General features: G+C 40.5%; 2 protein-coding genes across 2 annotated transcripts in view; one reads left to right on the top strand and one right to left on the bottom strand.

Moving 5' to 3' along the window:
* The window catches only part of CLHC1 (clathrin heavy chain linker domain containing 1), a 28,305-nt gene extending 17,143 nt beyond the window's left edge, over positions 1–11,162 (bottom strand). Inside the window, exons 1-5 of the mRNA XM_060754573.2 lie at positions 11,085–11,162; positions 8,659–8,929; positions 5,049–5,236; positions 3,073–3,206; positions 1,344–1,545 (exon numbers count right to left, since the gene is read on the bottom strand). Of these exons, the coding sequence (XP_060610556.2) occupies positions 1,344–1,545; positions 3,073–3,206; positions 5,049–5,236; positions 8,659–8,841 (707 nt within the window). The 5' untranslated portion in view covers positions 8,842–8,929; positions 11,085–11,162. The remainder of the gene's footprint in view (positions 1–1,343; positions 1,546–3,072; positions 3,207–5,048; positions 5,237–8,658; positions 8,930–11,084) is intronic.
* A 156-nt stretch (positions 11,163–11,318) lies between these two features.
* RPS27A (ribosomal protein S27a) lies at positions 11,319–19,929 on the top strand. Its single transcript, XM_060754574.2, has 6 exons — positions 11,319–11,466; positions 11,555–11,613; positions 15,411–15,465; positions 17,005–17,090; positions 18,150–18,281; positions 19,739–19,929. The coding sequence occupies exons 1-6, from the start codon at positions 11,334–11,336 to the stop codon at positions 19,886–19,888; spliced, it is 615 nt and encodes a 204-aa protein (XP_060610557.2). The 5' UTR covers positions 11,319–11,333; the 3' UTR covers positions 19,889–19,929.
* Positions 19,930–20,496: the final 567 nt, after the last annotated feature.

Here is a 20,496-nt window from a genome sequence, read left to right as displayed (position 1 = left end):
TGTTCTCCGGAACCTTGATAATTTTAGTCGCCCTCCTCTGGATACACTTGGTCTGATCAAGGCAGAGCAAAGGCAGAGCATTACTTGACAGATCCTTTGCTTAGTTGTATTCATTTTTGCACATATACAATGGGTATTCACTGCAGGAAATTTGGATTGGTATCCTAATGGTTAGGCGCAAGCAGCTGACAGATTCAGTTAAAACTTGTGCGCCAGCTGCGCCCGTACTTTGGGAAGTCTGACTTGGCCACGGTAGTCCAAGCTCTGGTTACATCCCGTATAGACTATGGGGTTGTGGGGTTGCCTTTGAAGACTGCTCGGAAGCTTCAAATGGTCCAGCATTCGGCAGCCAGGTTGCTAACAGAAGCGGCACTAAGGGAGCATACTATTCCTCTGTTGCGCCAGCTCCACTGGCTGCCAGTTTGCTACTGGGCACAATTCAAAGTGCTGATGTTAGCCTATAAAGCCCTAAACGGTTCTGGCCCTACTTACCTCTCCGAACGCATCTCCTCCTATGAACCAGCTAGGACACATCTGGGGAGGCCTGCTCTCTGTCCCGCCTGCATCACAAGTGCGCTTGGCGGGGACGAGAGACAGGGCCTTCTCAGTGGTGGCCCCTCGGCTGTGGAACACCCTGCCTGCAGATATCAGATCGGCCCCCTCCCTGCTGGCGTTTCGGAGGAAAGTGAAGACCTGATTAATCAGTGTAATTGAACATAGGAATACTGAATAATGGATGATGAGACTGGGTTCTGATTTTACTGTTGAGGCGCTAATGATTGTTATACGGATGTTTAATGATTTATGTTACAATTGTTTTTAATTGCCCTATACTTGTCTCGTGATGTTTTGTATTGATGTTGTTCACCGCTTTGAGTCGCCTGAGGGCTGAGAAAAGCGGTATATAAATAAAGTAAATAAATAAAGTAAATAAATTAATTCTTGGGCTGGTTAGTAAAACATAATAAATCCCATTGATTCAATGGGTTTACTCAAGTCAGGACTAACAACAGGATTGAAGCCATAGTTTCCTGACATGATATGAGAAAACCTTTTATGTAATACACGTTAAGCAAGATCATGTTTCCTTCCACTTTAGGTCTAGTGAAGTCAGCCCACTGGGACATTTTCTGATGATGCAATCCTTCTACTAGTAATTTTTCTACTAGTAATCCTTCTACTAGTAATTTCGTAGTAATTGATTCCCGAATCCTAAGTGAATGCAAGAAGGCTGGAAAAGGCTACATTAAGAGGAAAGCAAGTCTGCTGATTGAGTAGAAGGCGTGAAAGAAATAACCCATCCAAAGAAAAACTAAAGACAGTTGCAACTCTGACTGCTATACCAAAACTTCAGATGTTCGTTCTCCTTTTCAGCCGCATTTCTCAGCTGCAGTGCCCGGTTCAGTTTCACCTCCACTGCGGCTGTGTTCTCCAGAGGGATGTATTTTGTCAGCATGTCTTCTCTCAGTTCCTTCACTCTCCTTTGCAGACGAGCGAGATGGTTCGAAAGAACATCAATGTCGAAAGAATCTTTGAAGTTGAGGCCTGTTAGGAAGAAAAGGGACAAAGCTTCTGGCCAACTTAAAACCATGACCAAGGCACACAGGCTGCCTGCCTGCCTGCCGCATACAAATATGGCTAAAATTTAAGTCATTACTGCTATTATGCTTTTTAAAAAGAGGATGGAGAGAACATTTCAGCCTACAATTCATGTGTTTGACTCAGCAGGACCAATGGGATTGCGGGAATTGTAGACCGAAGATATCTGAAGGTCCAAAACTGATTTAGGAGCCAAATGAGCATTCTGCCTTTGCTGAGGAAAAATCAAGGGAGCTGCCGGTGGTGTTATGGACTTTTCGAAGGAAATGTTGTTGCATTTACTATCATAGGTAAAGGTAAAGGTTTTCCCTTGGCCACAGTGGTCCACGCTCTTGTTACATCCCAAATAGATTACTGCAACGCGCTCTACGTGGGGTTGCCTTTGAAAACTGTTCGGAAACTTTAGTTAGTCCAACGGGCGGCAGCTAGATTAATCACCGGAGCGTCATACAGGGAACATACCACCCCTCTGTTTGGTCAGCTCCACTGGCTGCCGATCCAGTTCCAAGCACAATTCGAAGTGCTGGTTTTGACCTATAAAACCCTATACGGTTCCGGCCCAGTGTACCTGTCCGAACGTATCTCCTTCTATGTCCCACCTCGGAGTTTAAGATCTTCTGGGGAGGCCCTGCTCTCGGCCCCGCCTCTATCACAAGTGAGGCTGGTGGGGACAAGGGACAGGGCCTTCTCAGTGGTGGCCCCTCGCCTGTGGAACTCACTCCTTGGGGAAATTAGGTCATCAACATCCCTCCTCTGCTTTAGAAGGAAGCTGAAAACATAGATATGGAATCTGGCCTTTGGGTAATCTGGCAGACTGACAAGGTAATGACGACCAGAATTTTGAGAAGGACTATGGCAATGCTGAATGGACTTATGGATTTTAGAACTCGGTGAACATTGGCCATTAGATTGGCTTTTTAGTTGTTATTGTATTAACTGAATGTTTTAACTATTGTGGTCATTGTTGTTATGTATTTTATCTGTTGAATTCTGGCATCGAATTGTGCCGGCTATAAACCGCCCTGAGTCCCCCCCTAGGGGGTTGAGAAGGGCGGGGTAGAAGTGCCCGAAATAAATAAATAAATAAATAAATAAATAAGTCCAGTCATGTCCGACTCTGGGGGTTGGCGCTCATCTCCATTTCTAAGCCGAAGAACCAGTGTTGCCTGTAGACACCTCCAAGGTCATGTGGCTGGCATGACTGCATGGAGCGCCATTACCTTCCTTGATCTACTCACATTTGCATGTTTTCAAACTGCTAGGTTGGCAGAAGCTGGGGCTGACAGTGGGAGCTCACCCCACTCCCTGGATCTGAACCACCTACGTTGTTCATAAGCACTTCCAAGGTGGCCGGCATGACTGCATGGAGCGCTGTAACCTGTCATATAATCCAGTTCAAAGCAGGTAATCTGGATTTCATATGGCAGTGTGGAAGGGGCCTCGGTTTCTCCGTGAGAGACAAATGGCTCTTACCTGGAATCAGCTGAGCTGGGTTGATTTTCTTGGCTGGGGGTTTCATTTGTTTTGGCGAAAATGTGTCCCTTAAAGATCTCATTTTACGGATCAAGTTCTCAATTCTTGAAGAATTCTTCTCAATCTTTTTTATTCTAAAAAAAAGGAAGGGCAAGAACCACTTAAGATTTCAACACCAAATGCACTGCAAAGTAATTATATTTTAAAGCAGAATTTTGTATGTTGAGAGGACCAGAATCCATGGGTGGAAACCCTGAATTATTTTTGAATACCTCAGGAAAGATTCGGAAAAGTTGTCCCAGAATACCAAAAATGAACAGATCACTTGCTCCACCTGTCAAAATAAGATATCTTAAAATAGTGTTCTTTTGAGAGGGGAGGAAGGGAATTTAGCTTATTTTACAATGTTATTTTGTAACTTTTTTTGCTATTTTATGTATCTTATTTTGATGTTACTTTTGCTTCTATACATTTTATTTTGCTGTATTGTAATTTTGGGCTTGGCTTCATGTTGGCTGTCCTGAGTCCCCTTCGGGGAGATGGTGGCGGGGTATAAATAATAATAATAATAATAATAATAATAATAATAATAATTCTTATTATTATTTGAAACATAACAAGATTAGTCCACAGCAGACAAGATCACTCTGCTGGCTGTTGTATTTGATCACACGTCGGACACTTCTCAAGTGTCTAGGACTGTGTGATGTATTGGCGAATAATGTGTGCAGATCCCAGTAAGGTGGCCTTTTGCAGCTGGCAGATGGTAATTTTGGCAGTGCCAATTGTGTTTAAGTGCAGGCCAAGGTCTTTAGGCACTGCACCCAGTGTGCCAATCACCACTGGGACCACCTTGACTGGCTTGTGCAGTTCGATCTTTAAATCCTCATATTGTGTCAGCATTATTATTATTATTATTATTATTATTATTGTTATTATTATTATTATTTGAAATTTAACAAGATGAGTCCACAGCAGACACTGTTGTATTGGATCACACGTCGGACACGTCCCAAGTGTCTAGAACTGTGTGATGTTTGGGAAAATTATTATTATTATTTGTGAACTTCTTTGTGAAACATTACAATTTCCATAGGGAGACCAAGGTGCTTGTTTATAAAGCTATTGCCCTCCCAACCCTGCTATATGCCTGTGAAACATGGACTGTCTACAGACGTCACACTCAACTCCTGGAACGATTCCATCAGTGTTGCCTCTGAAAAATGCTGCAAATCTCTTGGGAAGATAGGCAGACAAATGTCAGTGTGCTAGAAGAAGCAAAGACTACCAGCACTGAAGCAATGCTCCTATGCCATCAACTCTACTGGACCGGCTACATTGTCCGAATGCCTGATCACCATCTCCCAAAGCAGTTACTATACTCCCAACTCAATAACGGAAAACAGAAAGTTGGTGGACAGGAAAAGAGATTCAAAGATGGGCTTAAAGTCAAACTTAAATATTGTGCCATAGACACTGAGAACTGGGAAGCCCTGGCCCTTGAAGTCAGCTGTGACCAGCAGTGCTGCAGAATTCAAAGAGGCACGAATGGAAGGCAAAAGGGAGAAACGTGCCAAGAGGAAGACGCGTCAAGCCAACCCTGATCGGGACCGCCTTCTACCTGGAAACTGATGTCCTCACTGTGGAAAAACATGTGGATCAAGAATAGGGCTCCACAGTCACTTACATATCAACCGCCAAGACACTACACCTGGAAGGCCATACTTAAACGTTTAAGTAAGTAAAAGACAGTAAACTAAAATGAGGGCCCTGCTTGAAAAAATCCCTATCAGAATAAAATACCTACCTCCAAGGCTGGTATTACTTTAATCACTGTCATACTACTGTATATCTATTTAGGTAGGAGTAATGCAATAGGATTTACTTCCATTTGAGTTGCATGTTCTTATGTCACAGACATATGCCTTGAGAGCACCTGCCCCCCAATAGTTTAATTCATTCCAAGAAACCCTTACTTCTCTTCCAGCTCGCTAATTCTCTTCTTGTAATACATAAGAGTGGTAGCTTCACACGCTAACATTTTTAATTTCCCATGAAGGTGGAATGCGTTCTGTTGGCCCTTCTTCAGTGTTTCTATAAAGGCATCGTATTCCTGCTTGATCGTGGTCAGGATGTTCTTGTATGTGTTGACGTGCTCTATGATCTGTGTCAAATTAAGAGAGAAACCGGTTATTTATTATTTATTTATTTAAAACTTTTATATCCCGATCTGGCCATATTTATCATGCAAGAAAACGCTCCATTCTCTTTGAGCGTTTCTCTCTCTCTGTTTTTCAAACATGCAGGGAAGAGAAGAATATAAGAAGAATCAAATTCTGCCAAAAGAATCCCATTATGGGTTTGCTTTAAGTGTGCTATAAGTCGGGAAAAAGTTAACAGTACATAGAAATTATTCTATAGCTAAGAATTCTAAATACTCCTTCTTAAAAGTGCAAATCTCAGGATTTTATAGGAAGTTGCCATGGCAGTTAAAGTGGAATCATAGGACCGAAACGGTGTGTGCGATAGGGTCCAAGGTGAGCCCATAAATAGCCACATAACTTAGAATAACTTATTATAGTCCACCTAAAGGTATCTCTTGCTAAACGACTATAAACGACCAGGCAGGAAGCATCCAGGCTTTGAAGCTGGAAGGCTATTTCATAGAATCAAAGAGTTGGAAGAGACCTCATGGGCCATCCAGTCCAACCCCCTGCCAAGAAGCAGGAATATTGCATTCAAATCACCCCTGACAAATGGCCATCCAGCCTCTGCTTAAAAGCCTCCAAAGAAGGAGCCTCCACCACACTCCGGGGCAGAGAGTTCCACTGCTGAACGGCTCTCACAGTCAGGAAGTTCTTCCTCATGTTCAGATGGAATCTCCTCTCTTGTAGTTTGAAGCCATTGTTCCATTGCGTCCTAGTCTCCAAGGAAGCAGAAAACAAGCTTGCTCCCTCCTCCCTGTGGCTTCCTCTCACATATTTATACATGGCTATCATATCTCCTCTCAGCCTTCTCTTCTTCAGGCTAAACATGCCCAGTTCCCTAAGCCGCTCCTCATAGGGCTTGTTCTCCAGACCCTTGATCATTTTAGTCGCCCTCCTCTGGACACATTCCAGCTTGTCAATATCTCTCTATTTAATGCTAATCAAGCTGGCCAACTGCAACATTCACACTTGCCTCAAACAGACAAGAGTTATTTCTCCTACCCTGGAAATTCCACAGATATATAAACTTCACTTGCCTAGTTTCCAATAATAATAATAATAATAATAATAATAATAATAATAACTTTAGTTGTACCCCGCTACCATCTCCCCAAGGGACTCGGTGCGGCTTACATGAGGCCAAGCCCACAGCACGTACAATAAACAAAAGCAATAACAATAATCAATACAAAACAGTTAAAATAAACTCAAAACAGAAAATACACAATAAGCAATAACAATAACATATCGCAACATACAGCATTTAAAAACCTAAAATGTAATAATTCAAATTTAAAATCAAAAAGTACTGGCCACGAGCAAAGTAAGACAAATTAAAATAGGGTTTTCAGAAAAAGATGAAGGCACGCAGACAACCCTAAATCAATATTAAAGTGCATTTGAGGACATATTGCTAAGAGTTTTCCATTTTCGGGGAAGGCACACTGGAACAACCACGTTTTCAGGCTCCTCCTAAAGACTGCCAGCGTTGGGGCAGTCTTTAGGAGCGTTTACAACCAACCTCACAATCCTCTGAGGATGCCTGCCATGGATGTGGGTGAAATGTCAGGAGACAATGCTTCTGGAACATGGCCATACACCCCAAAAATCTCACAGCAACCCCCCCCACCCCAAAAATTGGTATTTTTTGTAACCCAATAGAAAACTTCTCTAGATATCTCTGAGTCCTCTAGTATGACTTTATGGTCAAGTTTCCACTGAAGAATCAAGATTTATAGAGAGAATACAGTGTACCCTCACTTATCACGGGGGTTCCGTTCCAGGACCACCCACAATAAGTGAAAATCCGTGAAGTAGGGACGCCATATTAATTTTAATATTTATACATTATTTTATATATATTATTTTCACCACACGTTGAAGTTTTGGGAGGTCCATAGCATCATGTATCATGTTCTGCAGTTGATGGTGGTTGGTAGTGATAGGCCTAGCAATTGGTGATGGAAGGGTTAATCTAAGTCTAAATTCTAAAGGGCTGAGTAATCTGTAATTATTTATTTATATATTTATTTACATCGTTTCTACCCCCCCCCCCCCTTCTCACCCCTGAGGGGGGACTCAGGGCGGCTTACATAGGCAACAATTCAATGCCATAATATCAATACAACAACATAAAATCAAATACATAGAAAATTAACAATAACATTAGTTAAAATCACATACTCATATACTAACATAATCGCCTAATCAAAATCACATATCCATTTCCAATTGTCATAATCCTGTGGTCCGGTTCAGTGTCTAAGTGCTGCTATGTCCACTAGCCGAAAGCCTGGCTCCAAAACCAAAACTTTAGTTTTTTCCTAAAAGTGAGGAGGAAGGACTCCGATCTAATCTCACTGGGGAGCGAATTCCACAAGCAGGGGGCCACCACTGAGAAGGCCCTATCCCTCGTCCCCACCAGACGCGTTTGTGACACCGGTGGGACCGAAAGCAGGGCCTCCCCAGTAGATCTTAAATTACGAGGTGGAATGTAGAGAGAGATACGTTCGGATAAGTAAGCTGGGCCGGAGCCGTAAGTAAGAGTTCATGGGTGAAAACAATTAAGGGTGGAGGTATGCAAGAGATAGGTTGCAGCTGGGTGTTTCTGGATATAATGGGCTAGCCTTGGAACTGATCTTCGGGAGAAAAGGATTTGTCTTATTTTGGTGGTAGATGCTGCTGATTTTCCCCCAGGTTTGTGGATTTTCGGTATCCTGACCTGTCTCTTGACTCCTTGGAACCCTGGAACCTTGAATCTTTGGACTGGCTTTTGACTATGGTATAGACTCTTGATCCCTGGACTTTGCTCATTGAACTCTCAATGTTTGACCACTGGACTGGACCTTTTGACTACAGTGTTATCTTGAATCTGCAACAGCGTTTGCTGTCAGTTTTGTTTTATATTGTGGCTGAATGCTATCTTTATGTTTTATGGTTTGGACTATTAAAACAGCCAGAAAGTAAGTGTTTCTTTAATTAAATTGTTTACAAACTGGGAGTTGGTTTGGTTCATCTCTACCTGAATAAGGCAGACCCCTGGCGTCATGACACATAACCTTCTCCACCAAACTACACTAGTGCCTCACCAAACGACAATTCCCAGGACTCTATACTATTGTACCATGGAAGTTGAAATATCAAATGCATTAATTTTACAGTGTAAAATCATTAATTGTTCTGAAGCTGTGAATTATAGTTTCCTGGTTTAAACAAAATGGGAAATTCATGGGTAATGGGAGACTCTGCTTAAAAAAAAAGGGAGGGGGGTTCCAAACCTTGTCTCTCATAAATGGGTACACATGACTACTTTCCATCTATTTCAAAGGAAATCACAACAAACACACCCTGAAAAGTGATTTTAGCTGTGGTGGCTTACCATTTCAAACACGTTTCTGTATATAACGTAATACTCCTCAGCTGGCCCTTGCTCAGTACAGCCCACTTTCTCAATTTCTGAAATTATGTAACTCTGGATGCTCTCCAGGAATTTCTTCTCATTCTCGGGGATGATGGGAGGCAGCACTGAATGCTTGCTTGCTTTGGCACTGGATGCCTTCATGGTGGAAAAGCGAGCTAAGTTTCCCTTGCAGATGGGATCGAAAGCATCCGTTGGTTTTTTTGGATGGAAAACATGCTTCGAACAAAGCCTGAAAGAAAAAATGCAAACTACTAGAATAACGAGAAATTAATCTAACTGTATAATTGTAAGCATCCTAATGAAACAGCAAACCCCATTATTTTCAGCCCAAAGGGGATAGTCCTTTTAATTCAAACTCCTCAATTATTTAAATTGGGTAATTAGGAATTGTTTGCCAAGTTTGGTCCAGATCCATCAAACTAAGGAGCAGTCTTTTGTGGTACAAATAAACACACATACTCGGGGGGGGGGGGGGGGAGGAGAAATATATCTCATATAAGATACAGGAGAGTCTTGCTTATCCAATAGAAATGGCCCAGCAGAATGTTGGATGAGCAAAAATGTTGGATAATAAGGAGGGATTAAAGAAAAGCCTAATAAACGTCAAATTACATTATGATTTTATAAATTAAGCACCAAAACATCATGTTTTACAACAAATCGACTGAAAAAGCAGTTCAATACATGGTAATGTTATGTAGTAATTACTGTATTTACAAATTTAGCATCTAAACATCACAATGTATTGAAACAGCTGTGGATCCAGGTGGGAGGCAGACTGTGTTGGATAATACAGAGCGCTGGATGAGCGAAAGTTGGATAAGTGAGACTCTACTGTGTATATATATATATTGCATTATGTGCATATACACACACACATATATACATATATTGTATTATGTGTATATATTGTACTATATAATGTTGTTGTGTGTATATATATGTATATATACTGTATTATGTAATATATATACACACATAATACAATATTAGGTGTATATATATTTATATATAAAATTGTGTATTTATATATTGTATTGTGTATGTATGCATGTATGTGTATGTATATGTGTATATATATATATATATAATATTGTGCAATATATATGGTATATATATATATAAAATACTGTATTCTGTATAATATTGTATTATGTAATATATATACACACAATACAATATTATACATCATACAATATTAGGTATACATATATTTATATATAATATTGTGTGTATATATATTGCATTATGTATATATATATATATATAATATTGTGCAATATATATAATACTGTATTATGTATAATATTGTATTATGTAATATATATACACACATAATGCAATATTATATATCATACAATATTATATATATATATATAATATTGTGTGCATATATATTGCATTACATATAATATTGTGCTATATATATATATAATACTGTATTATGTATAATATTGTATTAGGTAATATATATACACATAATACAATATTATACATCATACAATATTAGGTATACATATATTTATATATAATATTGTGTATATATATGGCATTATGCATGTGTGTATATATATAGTGCAATATATATGGTGTATATATATATATTACTGTATTATGTATAAAATTGTATTATGCAATATATATACACGCATAATACAATATCATACATCATACAATATTAGGTATATATATATATTTATATATAATATTGTGTATATATATTGCATTATGCATATATATATATATTGTGCTATATATATGGTGTATATATATATATACATATAATACTGTATTATGTATAAAATTGTATTATGTAATATATATACACGCATAATACAATATTATATATCATACAATATTAGATATGTATATATAATATTGTGTGTATGTATATTGCATTATGTGTGTGTGTATATATATATAATATTGTGCAATATATATATAATACTGTATTATTTATATTATATTATGTAATATATATATACACACAATACAATATTATACATCATACAAAATTAGGTGTATATATATATATATATATAATATTGTGTGTATATATATTGCATGTATATATATGTAAATATATCTATATATAATATTTTGCAATATATGTGGTATATATCTATATATAGATAGATAGATATAATACTGTATTATGTATACTATTGTATTATGTGTGTGTATATACATACATATTGTATTGTGTGTGTGTGTGTGTGTATAAATAAGCAGCATAAGTCTGTATGTATGTACATATAAATATATAGTATAAGTAAGTAAGTATAGTAAGTAAGTAAGGAGCCTTCCCTAACTCTTCCTCCAGCGCCACCCAACCTTATAGTCCTAATACTACACCATCCATATGTGTTATTATGGGCACTCACCCTCCAACCAAGCAACCAACTAACTGTTGCTAGTATCCAAGGCACGTCAATCACCAGGGCGGGGGTGGGACAAATAGACCTGTCGCGGTGCATTGTGGGAAATGTCGTTCTTTTCTCCCTCCCCCTCCTCCCTTTCGCCCCATTCTCTTCACTTCCCGCCTACGACTCCCGGCAGCCCTTTCGCCCTTTTGTCGCTCTTCCGGCGGCAGGACGCTTAAGCAAAACTACTACTCCCGTCATGCTTTTCTGATGCTTATAGCGTGCAGGCATGCCGGGAGTTGTAGTAAATTCCCTACGCCCCTTCCTGGCTGGGCTTGGGAACCCCGTGCTTGGCCGGGGAGCCCTCCTTTCCGGCGACCGCCATTTCGGGAGCGGGTGTGTGGTGAGTGTGGACCTGTGTTTTCCCCGTTTGGCTTTGGTTTTGGGGCCTGTATTTGACCCTCATGGCTCTTGCTTTCTTTCTCCCGCAGGCGCCGCCGTCATGCAGATCTTCGTGAAAACCCTGACGGGGAAAACCATCACCCTCGAGGTGAGGAGGGAAGGCCTACATGGAAGGCCTCAGTGAAGCTTCTAAGGCCTCGAGGGAGCCTCTCAGGCCCAGGGACCTGCTCTGTGAGGCCTACTGCTACGGCTAAAGGAGCCAGTGCGATGCTAGGCCGCATGCTTAGGAGTGTAAGCAGGATTAGGCAAACTTGGGCCCTCCAGGTGTTTTGGACTTCAACTCCCACCATTCCTAACAGCCTCAGGCTTAAGCGGCTGAGGGAGAAAAGGAAAGGGCCTGAGGCTGTTAGGAATGGTGGGAGTTGAAGTCCAAAACACCTGGAGGGCCCAAGTTTGCCCATGCCTGCTTATACTCTCTTTGCTATAGCAGTAGGCCTCACAGTGCAGATAAACCAGTTCAATGCAGATATTTTGGGTTTGTGGGAAGGCCCTGAGTCTATACTGCCATATATTCCAGGTCAAAGCAGGGAATGTGGGATTTTATTCAGCCACTCCATGTCTGCAGCTGTTGTTGGAGGGCTGCACGTTTTTGGTGGCCGAGTACTACATCACCTGCATATAGAAGTGTCCAGGGATGTGTAGTTTGCAAATTTGCTGTACCAGCGTCCATGCATAGTATGAATAGTAATGGTGGTGGTAGCGCAGTGGGTTAAACCCCTGTGCCGGGAGGACTGAAGACCAACAGGTCGCAGGTTCGAATCCGGGGAGAGGCGGATGAGCTCCCTCTATCAGCTCCAGCTCCTCATGCGGGGACACGAGAGAAGCCTCCCACAAGGATGATAAAACATCAAAATCATCTGGGCGTCCCCTGGGGAACGTCCTTAGAATCATAGAATCAAAGAGGTGGAAGAGACCTCATGGGCCATCCAGTCCAACCCCCTGCCAAGAAGCAGGAATATTGCATTCAAATCACCCCTGACAGATGGCCATCCAGCCTCTGCTTAAAAGCTTCCAAGGAAGGAGCCTTCACCACACTCCGGGGCAGAGAGTTCCACTGCTGAACGGCTCTCACAGTCGGGAAGTTCTTCCTCGTGTTCAGATTGAATCTCCTTTCTTGTAGTTTGAAGCCATTGTTCTGCGTCCAAGGAAGCAGAAAACAAGCTTGCTCCCTCCTCCCTGTGGCTTCCTCTCACATATTTATACATGCCCTCATCATGTCTCCTCTCAGCCTTCTCTTCTTCAGGCTAAACATGCCCAGCTCCTTAAGGCGCTCCTCATAGGGCTTGTTCTCCACACCCTTGATCATTTTAGTCGCCCTCTGGACACATTCCAGCTTGTCAATATCTCTTGAATTGTGGTGCCCAGAATTGGACACAATATTCCAGGTGTGGTCTAACCAAAGCGGAATAGAGGGGTAGCATTACTTCCCTAGATCTAGACGCTATGCTCCTGTTGATGCAGGCCAAAATCCCACTGGCTTTTTTGCCACCACATCACATTGGTGGCTCATATTTAACTTGTTGTCCACGAGGACTCCAAGATCTTTTTCACACGTACTGCTCTCAAGCCAGGCATCCCCCTTGCATATAGAAGTGTCCAGGGATGTGTAGTTTGCAAATCGGCTGTAGCAGCATCCATGCATGGTATGAGTAGTAATGGTGGTGGTGGCGCAGTGGGTTAAACCCCTGTGCCGGCAGGACTGAAGACAGACAGGTCGCAGGTTCGAATCCGGGGAGAGGCGGTTGAGCTCCCTCTATCAGCTCCAGCTCCTCATGCGGGGACATGAGAGAAGCCTCCCACAAGGATGATAAAACATCAAAATCATCTGGGCGTCCCCTGGGCAACGTCCTTGCAGATGGCCATTTCTCTCACAACAGGATGCTCCTGACACGACAAAAAAAATAATACCAAAGGTGATGTTGAAGGGGAGTGAAATAATAATAATCTTTGTCAAAGGCTTTAATGGCTGGAACCACCAGGTTGTTGTAGGTTTTTTCGGGCTATATGGCCATGTTCTAGAGGCATTCTCTCTTGACGTTTTGCCTATATCTATGGCAAGTATCCTCAGAGGTAGTGAGGTCTGTTGGAATTACGAAAAGGGGTTTATATATCTAATATATAATTACCTCTCCACAAAAGGTTGCCCCAGGCCCTGCCAGGCCATCAAATGCTAATCAAGGTGGTCAGTTGAAACATTCACACCTACCTGCAGTAGACAAGAGTCTTTTGTCCCACCCTGGTCATTCCACAGATATATAAACCCCTTTTCCTAGTTCCAATAGACCTCACTGTTGCGGTTTATCAGTCTATGCGGAAGCTACCCAGTAGTCTTCCCAGCCCTCTAGTTGAATCACACAGAGTCAGAGTAAAAGGAAAAACAAAATTTACTCTTGAGTAGTCAGAGATAAATATGCAGCTTTACAAAATAACCAGCCTTGAAAATAAACTTAGTCTATTCCAGCAAAATAACTCACACAAAAGTCCAATGCATTAAAATCATGCATTCTCTGCTTCTTCATTGGCGCAAGGAGTCTTGTAGTAAATTGTTCAGGATCTTCAGCAATTCCTGTAGTATAGAAGTCCCATCCGGTCTCTTCCTGATCATCTGATCACCTATTCCATCATTAAGCACAAGAATGTTATACTCCATTCAGAGAGTGGCTCAAGCTTAATTGCTTAATTGTCCAGGTGTTCTTCCTCAACACGCACCCATACAGGCAATGATCCTTGTAAAGACTTAGCATACATATGCACATTTTGTAATACTCACTACCTCTGAGGATGCTTGCCATAGATGCAGGCGAAACATCAGGAGAGAATGCCTCTAGAACATGGCCATATAGCCTGAAAAAAGCTACAACAACCCAATAATAATCTTTATACCCTGCCACAATCTCCCGAAAGGATATTGGGGCGGCGCTAACATGACGCCAAGGCCAGAACGATATAAGCTAGAGCATGGCAGAGAAAAGTTACGGTACAATAAAAATGCAATTAAAAGTACATTCCCCCCATTCCACAGATAATTTTAGTGTTCTAATACATATCCTTCAAATAACTCAAATCTAAACCAGGCATGGGCAAACTCCAGCCCTCTATCCAGGTGTTTTGGACTTCAAATCCTACAATTCCTAACAGCCTCCCTGTTTGCCCATGCCTGATTTAAACCATATTTGGCTTTACAAGTCAAAACTAGCTCTTTGAATTTTCGCTAGAAATGAGTTGGCAGCCAAAATGGTAAATGGTATGGAATGGTGTAGGGAATTTGGTGTGTTTACTTCGAGAAGTCTTAAAGAGGGGACAAGCCATGTTTAAATACTTAAAAGGCTGTCAATTGAAGATTGAGCCAGATTGTTTTCTGCTGCTCCAGAGACTAGAATACAGAGCAATGGATTAAAACTACATGAAAACAGATACCGTAAACGTTAGCTTCCCCAACAGAGCTGTTTGGCATTGAAATGTGCTGTTTGGGAGCATGGTGGAATCTCTCTCTGGAGGTTTTTAAACAAGCAGGATGGTGATCCTTTGGGAGTGCTTTGATTGTGGATTCTTGTATGGCAGAATGGGGTGAGGCTGGATAGCTTTTGTGATCTCTTCCAGCTCTATTATCATATGCTTCTTTCTCATCCTTAGACAGCAGGGATGTTGTGATTTAATGATGGTGGGGAATAACCAGGATTGAAACTGTGCCTTGTAGATATACAATATTTTGCTTCATTTTTTAACACGACCTTCCTTTATAAACAAAAACTCCTCTAAGTGGCAGTTTCATGAAGTGTTATTCCACGTATATGCTAATTGTTTTTGTAGGCTGTAGATAGCTCCACTGTATTGCCTACTCGTTTGAATCTACTAAGTGTTTTGGCCTTTCTTCTTTTCTAACAGGTTGAACCGTCTGATACTATAGAAAATGTCAAAGCCAAGATCCAGGATAAGGAAGGTAGGTACAGTTTTGGACCTCCAGGGTTTGTAATTTTTCCCACTACACTGTACGGCTACTTTTCTAAAAAAAAAGTTTGCATTGAACCATAAAACCACTTCTGAATGTGGGTTTTGTACTTCTAGTCTGATAGAAATGATTTAGATGCACAACAAAAAATAAAAACCAGTATCTGTTTAAAACATTCTTCATTATAAGAGACAAAGATCTAAAATAATAAAACAACCCTAATCTAGAAATGCAGAAAACAGAGAATGGGAAAATGTAACAAATTTACAGTAAAATTATGCTTATGGGTTCCATATGAACTATAATGATATGGAAGGAATCGTGTAGATTTAATTATTTCTTCCTTGTCCAACACATTTCATTTGTATGGAGGTCAAGAGGGGAAAGCTCGCCATGACAGTTTGGAACGATACAGTAAATACAGTGTTACAATTGGGAAGGAATTATTAGAAATGTTCAAAATATGACTGTATAACATTAATGAACATGTAGAATAGGATGTGCATGGTATATTTTTACAGTTTGAGTATCCCTTACCTGCATTGTTTGGGACCAGAAGTGTTTTGGAACAATGTACCTATTTGCATATACATACATAATCTTGGAAATGGGAGTCAAATTTAAATGCAAAATTTATGTATGTTTATTACATACTTTGTACATGTAGCCAAAAATACAGGATTTTTGTGCATGAAACAAAGTTGGCGTATAATGAACCATCAGGAAGTAAAGATTTCACTGTCTGGCCACTTGTTTGGACAGTGTTGGATTTTGAAGTATTTTGGAGTTCAGAATTCCAGATAAATGATGTAATAATAAATCTGCTCAAAGTAGTGTGATACTAAATAGCTGATAAGTAACAAAATACTTAACCCTGGTGGCACAGCGGGTTAAAACACTGAGCTGCTGAACTTGCTGACCGAAATGTTGGTGGTTCGAATCCAAGGAGTGGTGTGAGCTCCCACTATTAGCCCCAGCTTCTGCCAGCCTAGCAATTCGAAAACATGCAGATGTGAGTAGATCAATAGGTACCGTTTCTGCAGGAAGGTAATGACACTCCATTCAGTCTTGCTGGCCACATAACCTTGGAAGTGTCTACTGGAAGTGTCTGAATATTGAATGCAGAAAAATTGCCTTACCCAGTTCAGATGTGTCTAGAAGAAACTGGTGTTGCTTGTTACACAATTTAATGAAGTGTCAGTGCCCCTCTTCATTAAATTGTGCTTCACTGGCCTCTCATAAATGGCTGGCTATGACTGCATAGAGGAAGTGTTAAGTATCCAGATAGTCAGAAACAAAATGTTTAATTTTCAGAAAAACTATAAATGGCCTCCAGATGTATTTTAATGACTACACTGTCTGGCTAGAAAGTAGGTGTTGTTGAGTCATGTTAATGTATTTAATATGCTTCAAGCTGTATAAATTATTATTCTTTTAACCTGTACACTAGCTCGTGGTTTTATGGTATAGGTGGGATAGAAATATTTATATAATAATATTGACAATGATGTATATTGTTTGTCTTACTAGGAATTCCTCCTGACCAACAGCGTCTGATTTTTGCTGGCAAACAGTTGGAAGATGGACGAACTCTGTCTGATTATAACATTCAGAAGGTATTTCTTCTAGTACATACATGACCCTTAACTTGTACTAATCCATACAGTAATCCTGATCCATCAGAATGACTTTGGGCCGTCAAGAAATGTTGGTCTTTTAAATCAGGTGGGGAATTGATCATGAGTTTCTCCTGAATGCAAAATAGAATGAAAAGATGATCTTTCCTTCTTGCACCTGGCCTTCATTTTGTCAAAAAGCACAACTAAGTCAAAGCAAACTGGAGTTGTGTGACATATACGGTTTTATACTGTTTATACTGTTTTATATTGTTGTTATTACATTGCTGTTAATTGTATATTTATGTTTTGATGTGGGCGCCATGGGGTGCCACTTTGTTAGCCGTCCTGAGTCCCTCTACGGAGGTTGAGAAAGGCCGACCCTAAATAAATAAATAATATAAATAAATAAGCATGGCAAAACAGTGAAACTATTGTTGCCCTCGATATCAGAAGATTTTATTTATTTATATCTCACCTTTCTCCCAATATGGGATTCAAAATGGGCTTGCAATTTAATTCGTATTATATAACCTGAAACACTATTAAAATAATTCAAATGAGGCAATAAATCCAATTATTATTATTATGTCTTACTCCTGCTTTGAACAGGCAGGATTATTTTAAATATATATGTGCTACTGTGATTTTTATACTTATATTGTCTTGTTAATTTTATGTTTATGTTGTTTACTTTGTATGTATTGATGATGTTACTTGGAAACTGCTCTGAGTCCCCTTGGGGAGATAGAGTGGTATATAAATAAAGTTTTGTTGTTGTTGTTGCTCCCTTGCATCCATTTTGCATCCAGTAAAACAAGCCAACTCTGCCAGCCTGAAAACTGAACTCTTGTATTTACAGCATCCATATTTACTGTGGCGCTTGGGTTTATTTTGTTACCCTTCCTTGGAGAGCACAATTTTCCTCTCCTTGAGAGTGGGTTGGGGTGAATGACTTGCCCAAGACCATTCACTGAACTGGACGGATAATACTGTGAGTTTTCTGCATCAGGCCCAGCCTTGCTGCTGCTTCTCACAAATTATGCTTCCTGTAAACAGGAGTCTACCCTCCACCTTGTGCTGAGGCTTCGTGGTGGAGCAAAGAAGAGGAAGAAGAAGTCCTACACCACCCCTAAGAAGAACAAGCACAAGAGGAAGAAGGTGACGCTGGCTGTCCTTAAATACTACAAGGTAGGAGCAACTTTGGTGCAAGAAGGTTTTGAATTTGCTTTTGAAAAACAATTTCTCATGTTTAGAAAGTAACTCATTGCTATTACGTATTAGGATCAGGCATGGGCAAACTTGGGCCCTCCAGGTGTTTTGGACTTCAACTCCCACAAATCCTAACAACCTGGAGGGCTGACGTTTGCCCCTACCTGTTAGGTAATGCAGATAAGTAACTCTGTGTAAACATCTCTAATAATGAGTTTTATCTTAAGAATTGCAAGTGTATCTTGTGTATTTTTGTTGATGGTGGCTGTGCTGATATTAGGGTGCAGCTTACAATGGATGGTGTCTTAAAACTAAAGAAATATGGTATAAAAATTCCCTTTCAAGTAACTTTAGAAAGCTGAAGCCATTACTCTGATGTGTTACAATTTTAAATGGTGGCTTCTCCCAGGTTAGGGTTCCCAGCATTATCTTACATCGACTAATTAAGTAAGCCTCCATAGAATTATAGAATTGGAAGAGACCTCATGGGCCATCCAGTCCAACCCTCTGCCAAGAAGCAGGAAAACCACATTCAAGTCACCCCTGAGAGATGGCCATCCAGCCTCTGTTTAAAAGCCTCCAAAGAAGGAGCCTCCACCACACTCCGGGGCAGAGAGTTCCACTGCTGAACATCTCTCACAGTCAGAATATTCTTCCTCATGTTCAGATGGAATCTCCTTTCTTGTAGTTTGAAGCCATTGTTCTGTGTCCTAGTCTCCAGGGCAGCAGAAAACAAGCTTGCTCCCTCCTCCCTATGACTTCCTCTCACATTTACCTAATTAGGTAACTAGAAAATGGCAGTGGTGCCCAGGAGTGGTACTGGAACTTTCCCCTCTTTTCAGAATGACCCTTTGATTTATGTATGGGTCATATCAAAATACATAATTTTGATCCTAAAACCAGTCCTCAGCTTATGCATAAGTATATACAGTAAGTTATAAATGTGGACAAAATGTTAAATTTATGGAGAAATGCTTGACAAGATGAACTGAAATCAATATATAGATTACAAATCTGTGTAATTGTGATACTGAATATGAGCTGTTTTGAATTTGTCAGCTCTGGATTGGAGTTAGCAGTGATACTGTGTGTTTCCAAAGACTGCAAATTCTCAGTAGCTCTGCATGCGTTTGTCAACTTTTTTCTGCACTTAACTGTAAAGTAAAGATTTATTTGAGGCAAATTAATTTATGGATTCAACTGCAAGGGTTTAGTCATGTAAATTGTTGTATATTTGGGTAACCAATATATTGTTCCTGGCAGTTAATGCCTCGAACCTCACTGGGATTCAATTTTTTTTCAGCTGTGGGTTGTCAGCCTTGAGAGAAGGCTGGGCTGCTCTTAAAATGTACCGCCTATAGGCACAATGGCTTCATGCATGAAGGTTTTCTGGGTTGAGGTGTCCAGCATTATTTATGTGCATTTTGCTTTCACAGGTGGATGAAAATGGGAAAATCAGCCGGCTGCGGCGAGAGTGCCCTTCGGAAGAGTGTGGGGCGGGAGTCTTCATGGCCAGCCACTTCGACAGGCATTACTGTGGCAAGTGCTGCCTGACATACTGCTTCAACAAACCAGAGGACAAATAAAATGTGTCTTTTGTTATAATAAACACATTTAAACTGCACAATTTCTGTTTCAATACGTATGGTAGTAAAGGCTGAACCCTAAAATTGTAGAGTACCTTTCAGAGAGAGGGCCAAGAGTATCACATATTGATAAGTGGAAGAATCTGTCCTTATATGGAATAAAATTACAGAGACAATCTTTGCTCTCTTACATTTTGTAGACTGTCCATTAACAACGTAAAAAAATGCTGTCCATACAACAGCAGAGTGTTTTAAATATTCGTTATAGTGTTCACATGGTTGCTTTAAACCAGTGGTTCTCAACCTGTGGGTCCCAGATGTTTTGGCCTTCAACTTCCAGAAATCCTAAGAGCTTGTAAAACTGGCTGGGATTTCTGAGAAGCTGGGGATCCACAGGTTGTGACTCATTGTTTTAAACAGATCACAGAAGGCAGAAATAAAACATTGCTGTGTTGATGCTGGCCTTAAAAGTTCCCAACTAAAAAAACTATGTTCTGTGGTTGTGATGCTCCTTCTGCTTGTACTTTTTCACAAATGATTCTGTCCTGTCAGTCATAGTAAGAACAAATAGCTATGAAAGGGGCTGATGACCCTTTGTTGCCATCATA

This window comes from Anolis sagrei, chromosome 1 (assembly GCF_037176765.1).
Source record: "Anolis sagrei isolate rAnoSag1 chromosome 1, rAnoSag1.mat, whole genome shotgun sequence".
NCBI lineage: Eukaryota > Metazoa > Chordata > Lepidosauria > Squamata > Dactyloidae > Anolis > Anolis sagrei.
Note: the sequence above shows the minus strand (reverse complement) of the source record. Positions and strands in the feature narration are given on the sequence as shown.